Source organism: Dreissena polymorpha, chromosome 10 (assembly GCF_020536995.1).
Source record: "Dreissena polymorpha isolate Duluth1 chromosome 10, UMN_Dpol_1.0, whole genome shotgun sequence".
Lineage (NCBI taxonomy): Eukaryota > Metazoa > Mollusca > Bivalvia > Myida > Dreissenidae > Dreissena > Dreissena polymorpha.
In genome coordinates, this window is record NC_068364.1 from 25,204,828 (window position 1) to 25,217,998 (window position 13,171).

Sequence of the window (13,171 nt, forward strand, 5' to 3'; positions counted from 1 at the left end):
CAACAAACAAGCACTTACATGTATATAAAAAGAGAAAAGATCTCTATCGAGAAAATCAAGGTGCAGGATCACATGACTTTGTGGGGTTCGGCAATGGATGTAAACACACCAGTATGTGGAGGGGGTTCACAATTAAACGGCAATGGATGTAAACACATCAGTATGTGGTGCTTTCCTTTAATTATTTTTTTATTAATTATAATTTCAACTAGTGCATAAAATACAGTTTTCCTTTGCTACTTATGGCAATGTGAAATACAGAGAATTTCTTATTTAATAAGCTTGTGTTATTGGCCAAAAATTCCAAGTGAAATGCATTCATGTTCACGGTTATGCTCCACGCATGCTGCACGCAACGTGAAATTTTGACACCGATTTCAGACGTATTCAATGATTTATTCTTAAATCTTTAGATATAGGCACTAAATATTTTTGCAGAAATAAAAAGTTCTTAATGGTGTGTTTACATTTGGTCTAGCCTGTGCGTAAATCCCTGTAAACCCTGTTGATCTTGCACCCTGAACATGCTAAAACACTGACAGTAAGGCAGTTTATATACCTGTGAAATGCAGTACTGCTTTACAATTCTACAATAACTCCTCCTCTACATCAAAATAGATCAAGCAGATACTGACAGACGGTTAACAAGCGACTTTTGTTCCGTGCATGCTTAATATTACAATGAAATTGTGTAAATGGGAAATTATACCAGTATTTTTATAAATAAATTATTTACAGTTCAATACAGGTAATATTTTACCATCACTTTTAGGACAATTTAAAAATCATAAACGTGTGATTTGTGGTTGTGACGTCACCAACGTACAGACGTAACATGCCTTTTTCATCTTGTTCATTAATGTTAACAACCACTCACTTAAAAATCCTGTATTGTGCATTTCACAATCATGCGTTGTGTCACAAATAAGGGAAAAGTGATATATCCGATGGCAAGCTCATCATAATTTTAAACAAGAGATGTGTTTGTCAGAAACACAATGCCCCCTATTGCGCCGCTTTGAAGCCATATATTTGACCTTTGACCTTGAAGGATGACCTTGACCTTCACCACTAAAATGTGCAGCTACATGAGATACACATGCATGACAAATATGAAGTTGCTATCTTCAATAATGCAAAATTAATTGCAAAACTTTAACCAAGGTTAAAGTTTTGGGACACACACAATGACAGACAGACAGACAGACAGACAGACAGGCCAAAAACAATATACCCCCGATCTTTCGATCCGGGGGCATAAAAACATAATATTTCCAAATATCAAGTTATCTTTAAACTATGTAGGCAGCATATGAAAATAATGTAACTAAATGTGACAATACAACATCTTGTAATAAATGACATAAGTTCAGCTAATAATTTATCCAGATACATAAAGCACATTTATCTCCATGAACAATATTCCAAGCTTTCTAAGCCGTGTAATAACATCAATATCAAACACTAAAATTTTCAGAACTTGAGGTAATGGAAAATTGAATATTGTACAATTAAGATTAATCAAGATTAAGCAAACAAATGTGGCTTCTACAGAGGCAACGAGCTGAAATTTGATGATAACAGAATTTTTTTCGGAAGATTTGAGCTGATGGGTAAGTTTTTTACCCCACTAAACCCAGCTTTAAACTCTTACTTGCTAAGTTCAAGATAATAAAACAGTATACATTTCATCAAGGTTGATGCATACATGCGGCTTCTTGAGTGGATAAAATGTGTGACTAAATATAGATCTTGTTATCAAGGTTTTAACTCAATTGTACGCTACAAATATGACCTCTAAGTTGTAAAAGTTAACTGTGCACACCACTTAACCCATTTATGCCTAGCGTCTAGAAAAAAGGCCTTGGCAAACAGCGTAGACCCAGATGAGACGCCCCATGATGCGGCGTCTTATCAGGGTCTACGCTGTTTGCTTAAATGAATTTCTGTAAGAAATATTTTAAATATAGAAATAAATAAACTAGACATCCCTAATTTTGGAAATAAATTGTTCCAATTTAGAAGGATGGGAGAGTATACTAGGCATAAATGGGTTAAAACATGACGCTGGACAAGTTGAGCACTTTGTGCTCAGGTAAGCTAAAAATATACCCGTGTATATAACAATTTTCTAATAATATCACATTTATACCATGTAAGTTCTACAAGTAACTTCATGGATACAAATATTTTCATGTATCCAAGACAGTATTAACTATATTAAAACAAGTGAAATAATCACAACTTAATGTTTTGAATAAGGTTTCCTTGCAATTTCAAAAGTCCCCATAATTTATCTTAGTTTGAACATAATAAATTTAATTAACATGTTCAAAACAAATTTTTATTTGCTTAATGGATTGATACAAAATTGTGTTTTATTAATTGAAAAATTGATATGGTTTATCATTATAGAATTTGCTATAAATTGCCGTTTTTAGCCAAAAAAATGTAGAAAAAATCCTTATTTTATAATTAAAATCATTACATTTTATATTTAAAAAACATGTAAGTTCAATGACTTGTTTAGGCCTTTTAATATTTGAATTTAAAGTTTTTCTTTATTTTGAACAACATGAATTTAGTTTTGTCAAATGTATGGAAGCACAGTTGAAAAAAGTATACATTTTGATTTATTTTTAATTTTCCTTGCGTGATGCATGTTATTATCCTATGTATGCTGTGATAGTTGAAGTGATTATCATACGTACATGTATTCCGTTAGGGACACCAGCTTAAACTACGAATTGTGATGAGGTATAGCATGAATAGTCTACAAAGACTTGTATAATAATACAAACTATATATGCACAAAGGGTATCAAAGTCATATATAAACAACCATTTGCAAATTCAATACGTATATAGAATTTCAGATCTAAAATAAAATTCATAAACATTCCTCAATGAAATTTCCAAAACATAACATAACAAGAGCTGTCAGAGGACAGCGCGCTCGACTATTCGAGTGCTTGACAGTATAAAGTAAGCCATCATAGAGAGGGGGGGGGGGTATAATGTGGGTGTGTGGTCATTTAATAGATGATCTTTCAAAAATAAGGGATTTTTTTCGGGCGGGGGGGATTCTGGGGTGGGGCATGGGGGATGGTTTGGGTGGAGTGCATTGTGGTATGTCAGGTAAGTGTTGTTTTGTCAAAGTATGAATCAAATGTGATCATAATTAAAGAAGTTATGGCAATTTAAGCAAAATGTTCAATTATCTAAGTATAAAAGGGGCCATAATTCTGTCAAAATGCTTGATACAGTTGTCTGCTCTTATTTATAGATTGGGATCATGTTAGTAAAGAAGTATGCAAAATATAAAAGCAATATGTCAAAGGACATAGGAAATATTTGGGGTAGTGCGCAAACTTTAACATAGATTTATCAATAATATGCATATTCTAAGTATAAAAGGGGCAATAATTCTGTCAAAATGCTTGATACAGTTGTCTGCTCTTGTTTATACATTGGGGCCATGTTAGTATAGAAGTATGCAAAAAATAAAAGCAATATGTCAAAGGACATAGGAAATATTTGGGGTAGTACGCAAACTTTAACATTTGCACGCTAACGGGAACGCTAACGCCGGGGTAATTAGGATAGCTCCACTATATATATTTCATATATAATAGTCGAGCTAAAAATGTAGACATCTTAAAAACACAGAATGAGTATGCATCGCAAAATTTGAGATTTTAAAAACATATTTAAATAAAGCAATAAAAAATATATTGATATACAGTGATATAAATAGTAAAAGTATCTAAAGGACAAAACAAGTTCCCTTGACAAACATCAATTGTTGTATTATATACTTTTACTAACCATATCAAAAAGAACAAAATCAATTTCTTAAAAAAAAATGCAATGTTTCACCTTGGTGTTCTATACTACAAATACTCCTTTACGAGTTTTAAGATTGTGTTCTATTATACAAATACTCTTATTAAAGTTTTGACTAAGTGTTCTTTACTTCAAATTCTCCTATAACAGTTCCGACATTGTGTTCTTTACTACAAACTCTCCTATAACAGTTTTGAATTTGTGTCCTATGCTAAAAATACTCCCATAACAGTGTTGATAAGTTCTATACTACACATTTTTTTATAACAGTTTTGACTAAGTGTTCTATGCTACAAATTCTCCTATAACAGTTTTGAATTTGTGTCCTATGCTAAAAATACTCTTATAACAGTTTTGATTAGTTCTATACTATAAATACTTCTATAACAGTTTTGACTTCGTGTTCTTTACTACAAATACTCTTGTAACAGTTTTGACTTAGTGGTCTATACTTCAAATACCCTAATAACAGTTAAGGTGATCTATACAACAACTTCTCTTAAAAATGTTAAGAGTTGGTGTTCTATAGATTATATCTCAGTGTTTTGGCAATGCACTATATACTACAAAAAGCTTCAAAAGAATCTTTTTTTAGCATAAACACAGCGTTTTGGTGTAAATAATACAGAATGATTTCCGCAAGCTTTGACAAATGCCCAGTATTTGCACTTTTAACAATACCAGGCTGTTTCACCCATGTTGAGAATATTAAATTCAAGCTTTACCAGGCAATTGGGAATTAAATTTAAAATGGACATAACAAATTATGTACAATTGTTTGGTATACACTTCTGGTTTTCCAAGAATAATGTCAAGACAATTATCAGACATTTGGACAGGACTAAGGAAAAGACAAACATTCTTTTTCCATTTGGTTATGAAATAATAAGGACCACAAAATAACCACTGAAATACCAACAAACCATTTACAATTTCTTAGGTGAATTTTCGTCATCTTTCGCTTTTGCTAACTCGGGGTAAGGGTTGTCAATATTGTACACAACTCCTTCGTCAGTTTCTGCAGGTCCACTTATATTACCGGTATCTCGGTTGTTTTGGAAGGCAATTTCGCTGTACGTGACACTGTCGATGGCTTGCAACCTGCGGTCAATCTTCTCATCGGGATTGTAATTGTCCATTGCCTCCTTAAGAATGTGAGCTACTCTCTTGTGCCCAAACCTTACAGCATCGTCATATGGCGTGAATCCCCATCTAGCAAAATATTGTTTAAATAATAATTTCTTCTATTTTGCTTGTCTTTGCCAAACTTTTTCTTATGTTGCAAATGAATAAAGGCATTTCGTTTTGCAAATCCACAATAAACTTGGAACTCTTTGTATTGTTTTATGATAAAATGTTAGGAAAGTAAATTTGAAGAAACATAATATGCCACCATGAATTTGTTGAAGGTTTAAAATTTGCTATAGTGCAAAATAATGAGGCATTTATGTTCTTGCTGAAAGGTATTGGGAGGTTAAACAAAATAATTTCAAGCCAATCAGCATATTACAAAGGGGTTGCATATACGCTTGTGTTGGCCTGATGGACAACAAAAAAGAACATATTCATCAATCAATCAATAAATCTATCAATCTGTCATTTACAAAGGGGCTGAACATGCACTTGTGTGAGAGAAGTACATATAGAAAATATTTCCCAACCAACCTGTCTGTAACTTTGGGGTTGCACTTGCATTTGCTTATCAGAAAATTAATGACCGCCTCGTGGCCCTCGGCTGCCCCGATGTGCAGCGCAGTCCTACCGTCATAGTCGGCCTGCTCCATGTTGAGATCACCTAGAGCGTACCTGGATCGAACATACATTTATTATGAGGTAACCATGGCGTTGCGGATATGGTGTCTGTATGGCGACCAGGAGGTCACGGGTTTGATCCCCACTGTTCGATACCTGTGTTTGAATAAGCCTTAAGCTTTGATGCAATTCAGCATAAATAAATAGGTTTAAAAGCATTTGACAAAAGAAAGAACTTGTTTTGTTAAAAGCAAAAAAATCATGGATTTTAAAACAAACAAACCTTAACGATAGCAATACCCCAAAACAAAAAATAAATCAGTAGTACAGCTTAAACGTTGCAATGAAAAGCCAAAATTATTTAAAACAAGTTACAACATGCATTTTTGCCCAGCTGCTCAAAATGTAAACTTCGAGTCTTATAGTCTTAAACAAGATTTGAGATAATCTTCAAAATTAAAATTGAGTTAAAAGATTTTATATTTAATTTATATTTGATCAAAATGTCAACAGCCATAAGCTTAACTTCTAATTAAAAATTCAACCTACTTCCAGGATTTGTTTTTTCCTTCTTTAGCAGAGGCACGAATTAAACGCGATTCCTTAAGAAAACATTCTTCAAAATGATGATATTTCCTATTTCCCTCAAATTTCAATATTACTGTGTCAATTGCTTCCCCCCTTCTCAGTTTTGAAAATATACCCCCCCACCAAAAAAAAAATAGGAGGATAAACCATTTCCCTCAGCCCAGGGCTAGTATTTATAAAGAATCTTAGTAGAATCTTACAAAGATATTTAAATTCTCAGATTTATAAATACAATGTACTCACAAGCAAGGATGCAATTTGATAGCTGGAATAATTCTCAAATTCAATTCAAAATAATATCAATGTTATGGATTCAATTTGTACGCTAAACAATCCAAAGAATTGATTTAACATTAAGTTGTTTTGACTTCTTTCAAACTTAAGTTAAATGAAGGCTTAAGCATGTTCATAAATCTGAACCCTGTCATCCCTTATGGTACCTTTTGAGTGCCGATACATCGTTATTGTACGCGCTAAAGAGTAGACCGACGATATCTGTAGCTCGGGACTCAATCTGTTTCACACAGGGGTCGATCTTCTTGGGTGTGAATCTCAGATTGTCATAGTGGTGGAAGTTAAACTTAGCAACAAGGTCCTGCAAATAATGATTAAGTCTTATCACTGTGTTCACTAAGACCTAGGAGGCAAGTCAATGACCCTGCTATTGAACAAAAACTCAAACCTCCAAATCTCTTTTACGCTTTATTTAAAATAAACATATATTGGAAATCATAACTATTTAAAAACTTCATGAAACCCCTGTTGCTTCTGCTCAACATATCGATGGTTGAGGGAGAAACACATTTATGCATAATAAATACAATCATAGGTGACGTTTCAATCTGAAATTATTGTAAAAAGACAATAATAACTTCTTTGTTGCCTACAATATTTAAAACATTTTATTTGGAGCCTATCATTCATAAGTTTTGCTGAGTTGTGTTGTATGAATTTGTTGCAAAGAAAATACAAAATAATTCCATTTTATGTGTTATACCTCAAGTTTCGATGAATTCAAGTGTATGTTTTTGATGCACAGATATTTTGAAATAATTCAACTTGGAGCATAAATACTTTTGTTGAACGTAAACTATTTCTATTTTACGCTCGGACAAGCAAACATATTCCATTGGGTATTACAACTTCATAACTTTTGTTGATTGCAAATGTTTGTATTCTGTGCATAGCTATCAAACAAAGTCTGTTCTGCATAATAAATAGTGTTTGTATTTTAAGCTTAAGAATTCAAACAAATTACATTTGAAAAATAACTTTTAACTTTTGTTGACTGCAAGTCTTTGTATATTGTGCATAGATATCAAACAAATTCCAGAGTGTACAGTAACTTTATGACGTTTGATGTGTGCAAGCGTTTGTATTTTGAGCTTACAGTAGACTTTCTGTAAACCGGACGGTCTCAAGTTCTGGTTTACCAAGAGTTTTCATATTGCCGAAATATACATGGTATACATTGTGTACAGAATCACATAAAAATAAAACAAACCATATTCATTTACATGTACCATGTGATAACTGTACGCAGGTACTGATGTTGTTAATTGAATTCTTAAAAAATGTGTTTTTAATCGATTAAAAGCAAAAACAATTCCATACCAAATTGTTTTGACGAATCCCAAAGTGAGCATTGTGCTTTATACATGTACATACGTGGCATTTGTCATATAGGCGAGTGACGACACAAATAAGATTGTTGTAGATACCCGATTTATTATTCAATACATACATGTACCACATTTCAAAAGACATACACACAAGCAAAAAACAGCGTCATAATTATTTTTTAAGATATTCATACTCTCAAAACGTACTAATTCTTGAAGTTTACGATTTCACGAAAAAGTCCAAGATCACTCTTATTTTCTGCAATGTTAAGGAGGGTGTCTGCCGTTGCCAGGAAGTCGCCATCCTTTTCATGTCCATACCGCTGCATATGGAGGGCAAAGTCCTTTATCATAGGCAATAATAAATAAATAATAAAACGATCAAGTCAATCAATTTTTGGTGTTACCGCACGTCTTTTATAGACATTCACAATTTGTTTTACATTACTTAATCAGACTCCCATAGCGCGGTCACGACTTGACACCTTTATGGTATGTTTAATCTGATTATCGATAATTGCGCGAGCAAAAATGTGTGACACCGCACTCGCTGTGCTGACTAGATATTGTTATTTTCACGCCTCGGGCATCTTGAGAATTTAGACCGTCCGGTATACTCAATGTATTTTACGTTGAAAATGACCAAATTCACGGAGATACCCGTCCAGTTTCCGGTTTTCAGAGAGTTCGGTTTATTCAACATTTTTTAACAAAGAAATAGAAGGAGAAAATACAGGACTGGCCCGACAGGAGAGTTCCGGTATTCAGAGAGTCCGGTATTGACAGAGTCTGCTGTAGATGAAACTAATTCACTTGGGTATAATAGCTTTATAAATTGTTGATGCGTGCTAGCGTTTTTTTGTGTGTGTGCACAGAAAACCAAACAAATTCTATTGAGCATTATAACTTTATAACTTTTGATGCATGCAAACGTTTGTACTTTGATAGTAGGCAATCAAACAAATTCAATTAAGTACACTTACTATACAACTTTTGTAGCGAGCAAGCATTTGTATCTTGTGCATTGACAATCCCACAAATTCTAACGGGTTTCATAATTTCCTTTTTTTGTTCAAACTTTTGCTACCTTTGCAAAAGGACCCTAGTTTGGTGTATTAATGGTGCAATTGGTGTCATGACTTAACAACTTATGTTGCGTGAACAAGTTTGCTACCTATGCAAACCATACCCAAGTTTGGCGTGTTTTTTTTTTTCTTAGGGTGTTTTATTTTCACAACTTTTGTTGCGTTGTTAAAAATATCCCAGATAATTGTATCATTTGGCATTATAACTGTACTACTTGTTGCGTGCAAACATCTGCTACCTTTGCGAACTGGACCCCGCGCACACTGTTTCCCCAAACGTCTAGGGCCGGACTCCAAACACAGAAGCCCATCTTGTTGGGAACCACGATAAGGATCACACCCGAGACCCCGGATTTGGCTGGTAGACCCACCTGTAAAAGGGGAATATTACGCCTTGCTCTTAGAAAACAGGGTATAATGCATGTGCATATGTGTCTTGTTCTGAGAAAACTGGGCTTTATTCATGTGCGTAAAGTGTCGTCCCAGATTTGCCTGTGCAGTCCGCACAGGCTAATCAGGGACGACACTTTCCGCTTAAACTTGATTTTCGGTAAGAAGGGACTTCCTTCAAACTCAAAATACCATAAAAGCGGAAAGTGGTGTCCCTGATGAGCCTGTGCGGATTGCACAGGCAAATCTGGGACGACACTTTACGCACATGAATAAAGCCCAGTTTTCTCAGAACAAGACGCATATAGTGTCTTCATAGATTAGCCTGTGTGGTAACAGGCTTATCTTGGACATCAATTTACATTTTATGGTGTTTTTTTGTTTAAATGAAGTCTCTTCTTAGTAAAAAACAATTTAGTCGGAAAGTGTTGTCCATGATTTGCCTATGAAAAACTGCACAGGCTAATCTGGGTTGACATTTTCGGCACATGCATTAAACCTGGGCCTGTATTCACAAAAGTCTAAATTATAGACTCAGACTTATATTTCCCAAATTTAAGAATCAATTTTTTAGAGATATCAAATCATGTTTAATAAATTAAAATTGATCTTTGTGTAGTTCTCTTTATATTGAATGTTATTGCTTTATTATATTGGTTTTCTTAAGCCTGAGTCTACAATTTATCCAGTAGACATATAACATTAGTGAATGTTGCTGCCTCTTTTTGTTTTCAAGATGTGCTTTAGACACACAAAAAAAACGATAGGCAAACCTTTTTTTTAAAGTTAATACCTTCCAACCTCATTTCAAGGGGATTTTACAATATATGTAAAAACAAATGTATATTTATATATTTGCACTATTCTGATAGTATATAGGACTTTTTCTGTCAGTCACTTGTTTAAATGACGACAACTACCTACTTGAATATATGTAGTAGTTAGGTAGTACATGTTAACTTTTAAGCTGAAAAGAACAAATATTGTCTACCTAGTGAACGGGAGGTTAAGGGATCAATCCCAGCTATGTGAGCATTCTTAAGACCTCTCCCATTGACACCAAGAACTGGTTCTACCCAGAAAACCGACTCGAGTGTTTCAATAAGCCTTAATCAATGCAATTGAGCTTAAATAAACAAGTTTGAATCTAAACCAAAACTTACTAGTATACCTTAAAAGCAAATTCCCCAGAGTAGTCGTATAGCCCGCAAGACAGCATCAGTGACAGTGTGTCACGGACTGAGGATGCTGAGAATATCTTGTCACCCGTTATAGGACACACTCCACCATTGGCTAGCGCTGCTGCAATTACCGAGCCTGACTCACAGGTGACTTCAAGTGAGCAAAGCTGAAGGACACATAAGAAGGGTTTTCAGTAAAATTTCCACAGTTCACTTCAAATTGCAATTTTCATGAAAAGCGTTATATATATATATATATAAGCAATTAGAGGGATAATATTGAATGCAAAGTAACTATTTGCCCTTTTCATGCGTTGCCTGCTGGTATGGGAGTGTTTATATCGGCCTGAAAGCATCCAGGTTTTATCAACCCAACTCACAGGTGACTTCAAGTAAGCAAAGCTTAAACAAACAATAAAATGGTTTTTCAATGTTATTTCACAGTGAGCACTTTAGTCAGTGAAACTGCCAGTGATGTTCATGTGCAGCTTACACGTTCTACACTGAATGTAATTTGTAAAAGCCCACTTATTCGGTAAAATAACCTCATTATGTCGGTGGGTGTAAATTTTATATTGTAATACAGAAATCAGGGTTCCAACTACTAAGCTTTTCATGTAAAACGATCAATATAGAGTTGATAAGAAGATCAAATATGAATATGAAGAAAACTTTGAGCCTAGTCATGCAATGTAAACAGTTTTTTTCAGGGCCTATAATACACATTGCATGGATCCATCACTGATATTTCTTAATGATATATTATTCTTTGACTACGTTTGCTCTATATTTATTTATCAAAGAGAAATAACATTAACTGCCTCTTGGTCATTGTATTATGTTCTTTTGTAAAGGTCCCTGATATTTGGCATCAACATGACTAAAAATGTCAACTTAAAAAAAACACAAACTTTTTTGTTGATTTAATAAAATATTATGAAGTTTACCTGAAAACTTACCTGGAAATAGAAGTCTAATACTTCCATTAAATTGGTGCCTTCAGGAAAACACTGAAAACAAATAAATTTCAGAAACACTCAATATCATAACATAAAATGTATAGTAAAACATATGAAGAAGACATAAGACAAGTATCATCATAGATGCTAATAAATGTAACAAAAACATAATAAGGAAATAGTTTCAAATGAAATGATTTTCGTTGATTACTTTGAGTATGTCTGACGGTTGTTTGAATTTAGCCCATTTATGCCTAGCGTCTAAGAAAAAAGGCCTTAGCAAACAGCGTAGACCCAGATGAGACGCCACATGATGCGGCATCTCATCAGGGTCTGCGCTGTTTGCTTAAAGGAATTTCTGTAAGAAATATTCTAAATATAGAAATAAATATACTAGACATCCCTAATTTTGGAAATAAATTGATCCAATTTAGAAGGATGGGTGAGTCCACTAGGCATAAATGGGTTAACACTTGCAATATGAAAACATTATTTTCAATTAACTCAAGTCCAATTCAAAGTAATTGTACATAATGTTCTAGAAACACCTTTAATCAACTACACATGGCAAAATAGTGTAATAATACATCTTTAAATATGTACTCAGGTACAAAAGCAGCTGATTTTTTTTCAGTTTGATAAAATTAAATTAATACTTTTTTCTCCCTCATATAATATCCGATGGCAAAATTTCTGTCTGCTGTTTCTTTCTCTGATAAAAATCTGAAAGTCAGAAATGTATTTCTTACAAGTTGTTTAAAAGTTAATGTTTATCATTTATAATTGCCTCACAAAAATGGTGAGGACCATAAAAGTACACAACAATTTAACTTATAATAATTATGATATCCAATACATCATTAAACTATTTTTGTGGCATGCATTTTTATTAAAGTCACTATATTAGATTTAAAATCACTGTGCTTAATTGAAAAAGAAAATATGTGACTTATTAAAATGAGCTGTATTCTGTGAAAAGGGGGTTTAATGCATGTGCTTTAAGTGACATCCCAGATTAGCCTGTGCAGTCCTAATCAGGGACAACACTTTCCGCCTTAACTAGATTTTTGCTAAGAAGAGACTTTCTTAAACAAAAAAATAGCATTAAAGCCGAAAGTGTTGTCCCTGATTAGCCTGTGTGGTCTGCACAAGCTAATCTGGGACAATACTTTACGCACATGCATTAAGCCCCGTTTTCACAGAGCGAGGCTCGTATTCACCAAAACAAGACACACATTATCATTTGTAACCCAACAATTGTTCATGTTCACAAACCCAGTCTTACACTTGAGAATAAAGAAGACTTTGAACCAAGAACTTTGTTTAGTGTTTAAATATATACAAACCTTAACATGTTGCTTATGTCATACATGAGTTGTTCTAAATGAAGAGCTGTGTATTTACAGGTGTTACACTCTATGTTGCATGACACTGTATTATACTTTTAAAACATCATAGACTATAATATTTTAAAAGAATAATACAGTTCCGCATGACATAGAATGTGAAACTTTGACATAGTTTAAAGAATCAGTGGTCATTTTTATACTTAAAATCTAAAGATTTGTTGGTGAATACAGCCTCTGATCTTGAACAAGGCATGGTAAAATAAAGTTTGAACATTTATTTCACTAATAATACCATCTAAAAAGAATCCCAATAATGTTTATTTTATAATTGTGTTATCACTTATTACTAACACTCTCTTTTGATGGAAAAAAACATCAGTCGGAACCCGCAGCATATATT

At 33.7% G+C, this 13,171-nt stretch overlaps 1 protein-coding gene across 1 annotated transcript in view; it reads right to left on the reverse strand.

Moving 5' to 3' along the window:
- Positions 1–1,874: 1,874 nt before the first annotated feature.
- LOC127847701 (glutaminase liver isoform, mitochondrial-like) overlaps positions 1,875–13,171 on the reverse strand; it is a 65,888-nt gene continuing 54,591 nt past the window's right edge. The window contains exons 10-16 of the mRNA XM_052379779.1: positions 12,079–12,145; positions 11,423–11,473; positions 10,454–10,630; positions 9,132–9,263; positions 6,626–6,780; positions 5,511–5,651; positions 1,875–5,057 (exon numbers count right to left, since the gene is read on the reverse strand). Of these exons, the coding sequence (XP_052235739.1) occupies positions 4,772–5,057; positions 5,511–5,651; positions 6,626–6,780; positions 9,132–9,263; positions 10,454–10,630; positions 11,423–11,473; positions 12,079–12,145 (1,009 nt within the window). The 3' untranslated portion in view covers positions 1,875–4,771. The remainder of the gene's footprint in view (positions 5,058–5,510; positions 5,652–6,625; positions 6,781–9,131; positions 9,264–10,453; positions 10,631–11,422; positions 11,474–12,078; positions 12,146–13,171) is intronic.